This window comes from Clupea harengus, unplaced genomic scaffold, assembly GCF_900700415.2.
Source record: "Clupea harengus unplaced genomic scaffold, Ch_v2.0.2, whole genome shotgun sequence".
NCBI classification, from domain to species: domain Eukaryota; kingdom Metazoa; phylum Chordata; class Actinopteri; order Clupeiformes; family Clupeidae; genus Clupea; species Clupea harengus.
The window spans coordinates 1-10,911 of record NW_024880785.1 but is presented as its reverse complement, the minus strand read 5'-3'; the positions used below and the strand labels follow the sequence as shown (position 1 = coordinate 10,911).

The 10,911-nt window shown below is 41.2% G+C and overlaps 1 protein-coding gene across 1 annotated transcript; it reads right to left on the bottom strand.

Moving 5' to 3' along the window:
* Nucleotides 1-8,371: 8,371 nt before the first annotated feature.
* Nucleotides 8,372-8,869, bottom strand: LOC122132612 (zinc finger protein 239-like; the record flags this gene model as incomplete). The annotated part of the gene is made up of 1 exon (XM_042707280.1): nucleotides 8,372-8,869. A coding segment is annotated over one exon (498 nt), but the record flags the coding sequence as incomplete, so codon positions are not given.
* Nucleotides 8,870-10,911: the final 2,042 nt, after the last annotated feature.

The window sequence follows — 10,911 nt, the reverse complement described above, 5'->3', positions numbered from 1 at the left end:
ATAATCTCTCTTCTCCTCTTTCTGATTTGCAATTTCTACAATACTGGCACATATATTTGATATGTATTTTGATATATTGGTTATTTGTTAGAAATGTACATCACTTGGAAGTGACTTAAGATAGAAGTGTCTACCAGAAGCTTGAATATAAATGTAAACAGAGATACACACACATGAATAACAGAGCTTCAGAACAAATGATTACAGACACTTTCTCTGATTTGAATGCAGCAGACTACAGGTAGTATCCCATAAGTAAGGTATTCACAGTTCTATGTTCTCTCAATAGGTCACATATTGTGAAGCACAAGTTTGCCATTCTCTAAAATTCAAGTAATGTATATATATACAGTACCAGTCAAAAGTTTGGACACACCTTTCATTTTTTTGAGACGTGTTTTTTTTACTTTTATTATTTTCTACATTGTAGATTAATACTGAAGACAATTCAACTACGAAAGAACACATATGGAGTGATGTACTGAACAAAAAAAGTGTTATCTACCATTTAGAAAATAAAAAATTTAATGAAAAAACTTCTCAAAAAATGACAAGGTGTGTCCAAACTTTTGACTGGTACTGTATATAACACATAACAATAAACAAGCAACTTACTTGTAGGTGAAGAGTCAAAGTCATCATATTTCCTTAAATCAAATTCTTCTTCAACTTTGATTTCCATTGGTGAATACTTTTCTTCTTTCAAAGTCATGATGGGTGACGTGTTCATTTCAGTCTTGCATTCACAATCCATTACAGGCTTTTCTTCCACTGTCTTACATGTAGACAGATACTCTTGTAGGAAATCATCAAATTCTTCTTCTTTTATCTCCTGCTTCACTGAAGTGGGCAGTTGTGTTGGTTCAGTAAATACAGACATTTCAGACTTCAGTTCTGTTTTGGAATAAAAAGCTTGGTCAAACTATCCTTGGTGAATTACTGTATACTCCCAGAGCATCACAGTGCCAGCCTTTAAAAGGTGAGTGTATTAATCTGACTCCACGCTGTGGGGTTAATATAATGCTTCTTCTGCCTGACCTATTATCTTCCTGGATTCAATCCTAGCCAATCAGGTGCAGGAGCTTTTGAAATGCAAACTAGCATGACAAAGGGTTATGTGCAGCAATTACACGTCAATGAGAACCGTTTACACTTCTGATGGTCATAGCTCAGCCTGCAGAAACTCCACAAAGGAGTGTAGTAGGGGGCTGGGGGTGTGAACTGAAATGTGATGGGGAAGGAGAGTGAAGATGGGGGTGGGCTGGTAAACTGAAGGAAGCTTCCATTCTGTCTAAGCTTGTTTATACTCTATGTATAGGTGAGTATTTATTTAGCATGTGTGTTTTGTGTGTGTGTGTGTGTGTGTGTGTGTGTGTATTATATTGATATAAGGATAGAGAGGAAGTTTAATATCAGACCTTGCATACCAGTGTGAAGCTCCACTTAAAAAAATAATGTAAATAAATAGAATTCATGGGACCTAAAAAACTATTTTTTTGCGGGTACACAGGACATTATCATTTGCACCAGAATCCCAGACATTTACCCTAGTTAATTCTGAATACTTTACTTTTCATCTGTTTTTGCCTTACTGTGGATGGCAGTGGTGCATCCAGCTCAACTACGATTTAAGGGTTTTGACCTTATATGATAATGTATCTTACTTTTAAAAATGCCACAAGAGCATATGCAACTCACATTATTAATAATAGCTTCATTCTTGGCAGTACTCCAACTAAAAAAACATTGACGAAATGCAAAAGTTTTAGAAAGCAACTAATCCTCAACATGAGGCTATCAGCAGTGCTATGTCTGATCAGGTCATTGGCCATCAGGGTCTTAGCAGAGCCTGCCTCCAGTGCTCCCCTGCAGTGCATTTTCAGCCATGGTGGCATCATACTACATCCTCATTGGACACTAATGTCTCACACACTTTTGTCCAATTAGATTGTTTGTAGATGTAACGCTTCATCCCGAGATAGTGGTATGTTTATACTGAAATCCGTACTGTTATTTTAAAAATATGCTGTTTAATCAGCATTTGAGATTCTGATTTTGAGATTTGCATTTGAGATTTGTCAGGCAATGGTTTCTGTAGGAGCCAAATTAACCTTTATGTTGACTCTTATGTTATCTCTCTTTATTAGTATGTGCAAGTGTGTGTGTGTGTAAGAATGGATGAGTGACACTATGGCCGTAGGTGTTTTTACCCCATCTAGAGGACACCTGAACTTTACCTGAGAGGCTGAAGGTGGAGCCCAAGGGGGAAAGGCCTTAAAATCCAGCAGCCAGAGCATCTGGGCGTGGCTGAGGAAGGCAACAGTTTTTTGACCGTGTGCCAGGACGTTTGCAAAGGAAGCATGTGCTTCACGAAAGACTCTTTAGTTTAATATCTTTTATTTTATTTCCAACAACTTGTTATCCACCATTCTACAATAAACGGTCAAAGGGACCAACTGGACTCACCTCTACTTCTCATCTTTCCTACACGCGTCAGAACCAAATCCATCTCAGCCACCCGTGGTAGGCAATTAGAAATTGCTGCTACATTTAGTCAAAAAACTACCTTGGATGGATGTACTTTGAAGAAAGCAGCATTGGATACTGGAACAAAGGGAGTGTGAATTCAAGGGCATGTGCCACTCTGGAGTGGAAGGTTGAATCCAAGTGAATCCGCAGCAATCGGTATGTTTACGAAAAAACTTTGAAAGGAATCTTGTTTATTGTTTTAAGAAGAATCACTTTTGTGGATTATTGAGTTATATTTTTGAAGAAAAAGGACTTTTAAGTTTGTCAAGTTGAGAAAAGAGGTTCAGTTTCCAATATGGCGGACCATGCGGTTACTTCTGTTGACTCTGAAAAGCAAAAAGAAATGTTTGAGTTAGAAAATAAGAAGAAAGAAGCAAAACAAGTTAGAAAGAATAAATTGGCTGCTTTGACTCGCAAAATGAATAAGATGAGGGAACTCATGTCTGATCCAGCAAACCTGGAGCAAGTAAAGGAGAACCTACAAAAATATACAGAGGTGTTGGAGGAGTTTGATGAATTGCACAAACAATATCAAGAGCTTCTGTCAAAGGATGAATGTGTTACAGACACAGGACAGTGGTATGAACCGAAGAGGATTGTTATTGAGGAGTTTAGGACAGGGGCTGATAAATGGATTAAATCTTGTCCTGTAGTTGCACCTCCAACAGAGAAGGAAGATGAAATTAGTCCCAAGGACAGCATCTCTTCAGTTAGTAGGGGATCTAAAAGTTCAAGATCAAGTTCATCTTCAGCTCGTCTGGTAGCACAGGCTGAGGGCAGCACTTTTAGCCAAGGCTGCTACTATGAAAGAAAGGCATGCTTTAGAAGAAAAAGAACAACTTTTATCCAAGGAAAGAGAAGAAATTAGAAGGCAAATGGAGACTTTGAATTTTGAGGCTGAATTGTCTGCTACAAATGCCAAGCTTGCAGTGTATGCTGGTGCTGAGGAGCAAGTGGCTTCTACCCCAGCTGATGGCATGAACGCGTACTTCGAGGAAAGGAACCTGGAACTCGCTAACATGGACACACTGCAACAAGTGGCTCTCACAACCAACATGCTTGAAGAAAGGATTGTTCGACCAAAGGATAGAGCGAAACACGTACCTTTGTTTCAAGCAAGCAGCAGACAAGGTGAACTGGGTGACCATATAGGACATTGGTTACTCCAGGAAACCCCAGAGGTCGTAGGTCCAGCTCAAAGGTCACAGTCTGCATTGAATCTGCAGGCAGATCGTGCAACTCGAGGTAATGCTGTTTTGAAACCTATTAAGGAGAAAGCCATTGATCACTCTGACAAAGTTGAGCTCAGTACAGAATACAGACCGCTGGTTGATGATCTTGTAATCTCCCAGGCAGGTCCTATGCTGCCTGAACAAGAGCAGGTCAGGTCGTTACAGGACAATGTAGCTCCCAGTAATCTAATTGCGATCTTGAATAGACAAAACGAAATCACGTCTATGCTTCTTAGACAGCAGCAATTATCTACATTGCCACCTAAAAGGGTTACTGTCTTTGATGGAGATATCTTAGAGTTTAGGTCATTTATGAACTCCTTTGAACATAACATTGAGAGTAAAACAGACAATGGACAAGACAGATTGTTTTACCTTGAACAATATACAAAGGGCCAAGCTAGGGATCTAGTAAAAAGCTGTCAGCATATGGATGGAGATCAGGGTTATCTCAGAGCCAAACGCTTATTGCATGAACATTTCGGCAATGAGTATAACATTTCCACCGCTTACATTGAGAAAGCTCTTAGTTGGCCTATCCTGAAGCCTGAAGACCCAAAGGCCTTGAATGAGTATGCTCTGTTTCTGAAAGGATGCTGTAATGCCATGACAAAGCTGGATTACATGGAGGAACTGAATGTTGCCTCTACCTTGAAAGCCTTAGTCATGAAATTACCCTTCAAGTTTAGGGATAAGTGGAGGACTAAAGCTCAGGAGAAACTGGATGGCAACAGCAAGATTACATTTGCAGATCTTGTACAGTTCATTGAGAAACAGGCAAAGATATGTTCCAACCCAGTATTTGGAGATATCCAAGAGTCAGTTGCAAGTAGGAGTAAAAGGCCCGAGGTAAGCAAGCCCATGTTTAGGCCCAAGGTTAGTTATGCAGCTAATGTGGCAGCAGTAACCACTCCAGTGACTTCAAATATGGACAGTGATGTCAAATCCCCATGCCTCTGCTGTGATGGTGCTCACAGTCTAGAGCACTGCTCTGACTTCAAGAAGAAAACACACAGGGAAAAGTTGAATCTTTTACAGGAAAAGGCACTCTGTTTTGGATGCTTGCGTACAGGACACAGAAGCAAAGACTGCCATGCAGGGCGTCTGTCATGCAACATCTGCAACCGAATGCATCCCAGTGTGCTTCACATCAACTTTCAGGTCAAAGGTGAGACCATAAAGTCAGCAGAGCCACCAGAGAACATCAAAGAGGTGAAGTCCAATGTTTGTCGGCATAATGGGGCCGGGAACTCTAAATGTGCACTTTCAATCTTACCTGTTCAAGTGAAGTCTGTGAAAGGCAACAGGATCATTCAAACTTATGCTTTTCTCGATCCGGGCAGTTCAGCAACATTCTGCACGGAGAGGCTGGCGCAGAAATTGAGCCTGGAAGGGAAACCAACAACTGTTTTGCTAAAAACAATGTCACAAGAACGGCCTGTCAAGAGCACGTTGGTGTCAGGTCTAGAAGTGAGCGAACTCGAAGGCAACAACTTCCTTCCTTTACCTGAAGTCTTCACTCAAAGGTCTATGCCGGTGACAAAGGACGACATCCCAACACAGGCGGATTTAAGGAAATGGCCTTATATCAGTGAAGTCCAATTACTTCAAATAGACTCTGGCATTGATTTACTCATTGGCATGAATGCAGCAAATTTGATGGAACCCTGGCAGGTGATCAACTCACAAGAAGATGGGCCCTATGCTGTAAGAACCCTACTAGGATGGGTAGTCAATGGTCCATTGGGAGGATGCAGTAAAGGTGTGGACAAGGCCACAGTGACTGCTAATAGAATCTCCCTGGTTAACCTGCAAGAACTTCTGGTGAGTCAATACAACACTGATTTCAATGAGAGAGTCTATGATGAAAAATTTAAATGTCAGTAGATGACAAGAAGTTCTTGAACATTGCCAATGCATCTGTTAAAGTGATAGAGGGTCACTACTGCATTAACTTACCTTTTAAAGCTGATAAGGTGACAATGCCTAACAACCGTGTGAGTGCAGAGAGCTTCATGAGAATCAAAGATGATCTGTGGACCAGAGTTCCTCTGGTCATCAGAAGAGGATTGGCCAAATGAACCAATAGACAGGAGTCAGCTTTGTACGGATGACCAGAGGTCAGAAAATCTGTAACAGTTAATTCCATCATGCAGACATGTGAGGAAAGGCCCACAGACAAGTTACTCAATTACTTTTCAGATTGGCTGAAGTTGAGAGTAGCTGTTGCATGGATAATGAAGTGAAGGATGCATTGAGGCACTTGGTGCAGAAAAGAAAGGACTCAAAGGACGACTGTAAGTATCAAAGGGCAACCAGAATAAACACAAGGTCTGTCAAGATTAGCATGAAAGAATCAATAACAGTTGAAGATCTAAAAGGAGCAGAAAATGCAATACTTACCTATGTGCAGAGACAAAGTTTCCCACAGGAAATCAGCATGCTGCAAGAGGGAGCATCCTGTGTGAGAAAAGGCAGCAGCATCTACAGACTGGATCCGATGCTGGATGGTGGCATTCTCAGAGTGGGTGGGCGTCTGAGGAGATCAGCAATGCCAGAGGAAAGGAAACACCCTGCCATTCTGGCCAAAGACCACCACGTGTCCACTCTGATCCTGCGCCACATCCATGCTCAAACTGGACATGGAGGAAGGAACCATATGCTATCCCAGGTACGAAAAACATACTGGATTGTAAATGCAAACACTGCTGCACGGAAGGTTCTCTCTCACTGTGTGACTTGCAGAAAAACAGAGGAAAACCTGGTGAACAAAGATGGCTGATCTGCCAGGTGAAAGACTTGTCACAGACTTGCCACCATTCACGAACGTTGGTCTTGACTATTCGGCCCTTTGAGGTGAGAAGGGGCAGGAGCATGCTGAAAAGGTATGGCGTCATCTTTACCTGCATGACCAGCCGAGCAGTACATCTGGAGGTGGCCTGTTCTTTAACCACAGACTCGTGCATCAATGCCATCAGACGTTTTTGTGTCGAAGAGGCCCAGCACAACACATGAGATCCGATCATGGCACTAACCTTGTAGGGCAGAGAGAGAGCTGAGAGAAGCACTTCAAGCCATGGAACACAGAAAGATCCAACAAACTCTAAGGAAGGAGGGAGTTCAGTGGAGCTTCAATCCCCCACTGCCTCTCACCATGGTGGGTTCTGGGAACGCCTCATCCGAATGGTAAGGCATGTCCTATGTTCAGTATTGAAGCAGCAAACTTTAGATGATGAAGGCCTAACACTGTTTTCTGTGAAGTTGAGGCAATTCTCAACAGCCGGCCTATAACAAAAGTATCTGATGACCCACAAGATTTAGAAGCCCTAACTCCAAATCACATACTTCTGTACAGAAAACCACTTCTGCCCGGAGTCTTTTCAAGTTCTGACCTTTACCACAGAAGACGCTGGAGACAGGTCCAGTATATAGCCGAGCTATTCTGGAAGAGATGGCTGCTAGAATACCCCTCTCCTCCAGGAAAGACAAAAGTGGTCAAGAACCAGAAGAAACTTCGTCCCAGGCGACATTGTACTAATAGCAGATAACAACGTCTTCGCAGCTCCTGGCTACTGGGAAGAGTCTTAGAGGCCAAGCCTGATGCCAGAGGCCATGTCCGTGTAGTGAAGCTGCAAACTAGGACGAGTGTACTGGAGAGGCCAGTGTCCAAAATCTGTTTACTGCTCGAGGGTGATGACTGTAAGGTAAAACCATGAACGCCGAAAGAGTTCAAGATAAGTGAATTTATTCACTTTGAGTTTATATTTGAGATCATTATAAGATTGCCTAATGATTGAAAATACCTAAACTGCGAATAGAAATGGCTCCTTTGTAATGTAAATAATTGTCTTTGCCTCTACAAACAAATTAGGGCCGGTATGTAGGAGCCAAATTAACCTTTATGTTGATTCTTATGTTATCTCTCTTTATTAGTATGTGCAAGTGTGAGTGTGTAAGAATGAATGAGTGACACTATGGCCGTAGGTGTTTTTACCCCATCTAGAGGACACCTGAACTTTACCTGAGAGGCTGAAGGTGGAGCCCAAGGGGGAAAGGCCTTAAAATCCAGCAGCCAGAGCATCTGGCGTGGCTGAGGAAGGCAACAGTTTTTTGACCGTGTGCCATGACGTGTGCAAAGGAACCATGTGCTTTACGAAAGACTCTTTAGTTTAATATCTTTTATTTTATTTCCAACAACTTGTTATCCACCATTCTACAATAAACGGTCAAAGGGATCAACTGGACTCACCTCTACTTCTCATCTTTCATACACGCGTCAGAACCAAATCCATCTCAGCCACCCGTGGTAGGCAATTAGAAATTGCTGCTACAACCAGGATAGATTTAAAATGTATTTGATGAAGATAGAATAAATCTACAAAGGGAGGAATATGTAGTATAGTTAAGGAAACGCGAACTACGGAAGCCAGGAGAGGAGACCGCGAAAGTACAGAGATAGGTCACATGTATGTTAGACAAACAGAGTTGACAATAAAAGAAGTTAATGACAACCAGTTTCTTTATTGGACAACACAACAATGTACATCACATGTTGTTTGAAAGTAATCTAACCAAAGACATTTAAAGTAATTATACTTTGTCAAGTATTATCAGGGCAGCACATCAGAACTGTGGATAGTCTGGTGTCTCTTGAGATTACCTATTATACTAAAGGCCTTTCCACACTGAGGACACTGATACGGCTTTTCCCCAGTATGGATCCTCTGGTGTGTCTTTAAATGATTAATTGCACTAAAGGCCTTTCCACACTGAGAACAATGATACGGCTTTTCACCATTATGGGTCCTCTGGTGTGTCTTGAGATGATCATTTGTACTAAATGCCTTCCCACACTGAGAACACTGATACGGCTTTTCCCCAGTATGGATCCTCTGGTGTACCTTGAGAGCAGACATGTGGCTAAAGACCTTCCCACACTCTGAACAGTGATGTGGATTTTCTCCCGAGTGTGTGATCTGATGGGTGGTGAGACATGATTTCCTCTTGAAACTCATCCCACAAGTAGTGCACTGATACAGCTTTTCCCCAGTATGGATCCTCTGGTGTGTCTTGAGAGAAGACATGTGACTAAAGGCCTTTCCACACTGAGAACACTGATACGGCTTTTCACCAGTATGGATCCTCTGGTGTCTCTTGAGGCTAGAAGTGTCCTTAAAGGAGTTTCCACACTGAGAACACTCATGTGGCTTTTCACCAGTATGGATCCTCTGGTGTATCTTGAATTGAGATATATGACCAAAGGCCTTCCCACACTGAGAACACTTATACGGCTTTTTCCCAGTATGGATCCTATGGTGTCTCTTGAGAGTAGACATGTGACTAAAGACCTTTCCACACTGAGAACACTCGTGTGGCTTTTTTCCAGTATGTGTCATCATCTGCTCGGTTAGGTGTGAGGAATTGGGACTCTCTTTGTTTCTTTTTTCCTCAGAATTCCAACTCTTGTTAGATTGGATCCTTTGAATGTCTCCTGTAATATTTTAAGAAGAAAAAAATGAAACAATATATTCTCTCTTCTCCTCTTTCTGGTTTGCAATTTCTACAATACTGGCACATATATTTGATATGTATTTTGATATATTGGTTATTTGTTAGAAATGTATATCACTTGGAATTGACTTTGGATAAAAGTGTCTACCAAGAGCCTAAATGTAAATATAAACAGAGATACACACACATAAATAACAGAGCTTCAGAACAAATGATTACAGACACTTTCTCTCCTTTGAATGCAGCAGACTACAGGTAGTATCCCATAAGTAAGGTATTCACAGTTCTCTGTTCTCTCAATAGGTCTCATAGTGTGAAGCACAAGTTAGCCATTCTCTAAAATACAAGTATTGTATATATATATAAATAACACATTACAATAAACAAGCAACTTACTTGTAGGTGAAGAGTCAAAGTCATTATATTTCCTTAAATCAAATTCTTCTTCAACTTTGATTTCCATTGGTGAATACTTTACTTCTTTCAAAGTCATGATAGGTGACGTGTTCATTTCAGTCTTGCATTCACAATCCATTCCATGCTTTTCTTCCACTGTCTTACATGTAGACAGATACTCTTGTAGGAAATCATCAAACTCTTCTTCTTTTATCTCCGGCTTCACTGAAGTGGGCAGTTGACTTGGTTCAGTAAATCCAGACATTTAAGACTTCAGTTCTGTTTTGGAAAAAAAAACTTGGTCAAACTATCCTTGGTATACTTACACTTACAGTATGCTTCCAGAGCATCACAGTGCCCGCCTTTAAAAGGTGAGTTTATTAATCTGACTCCACGCTGTGGGGTTAATATAATGCTTCTTCTGCCTGACCTATTATCTTCCTGGATTCAAACCTAGCCAATCGGGTGCAGGAGCTTTTGAAATGCAAATTAGCATGACAGAGGGTTATGGGCAGGAATTACAGGTCAATGAGAACCGTTTACACCTCTGATAGTCTTCAGGTGGGCATGGCCATACCTCAGCCTGCAGAAACTCCACAAAGGAGTGTAGTAGGGGTGGGTGTGAACTGAAATGTGATGGGAAGGAGAGTGAAGATGGGGGTGGCTGGTAAACTGAAGGAAGCTTCCATTCTGTCTAAGCTTGTTAATACTCTATGCATAGGGGAGTATTTATTTACCATGTCTGTTTTGTGCGTGTGTCTATCATACTGATATAAGGATAGAGAGGAAGTTTAATATCAGATACATACATACCAGTGTGAAGCTCCACTTAAAAAATAATTTAAATAAATAGAATTCATGGGACCTAAAAAACTATTTTTTGCGGGTACACAGGACATTATCATTTGCACCAGAATCCCAGACATTTACCCCCGTTAATTCTGAATATTTTACTTTTCATCTGTTTTTGCCTTACTGTGGATGGCAGTGGTGCGTCCAGCTCAACTACAATTTAAGGGGTTTGACCTCATATGATAATGTATCTTACTCTAAAAATACCACAAGAACATATGCAACTCACATTAATAATAATAGCTTCATTCTTGGCAGTACTCCAACAAAAAAAACATTGACGAAATGCAAAAGTTTTACAAAGCAACTCATTCTCAACATGAAGCTATTTACATTGCTATGTCTGATCTGGTCATTGGCCATCAGGGTCTTAGCAGTGCCTGCCTCCAGT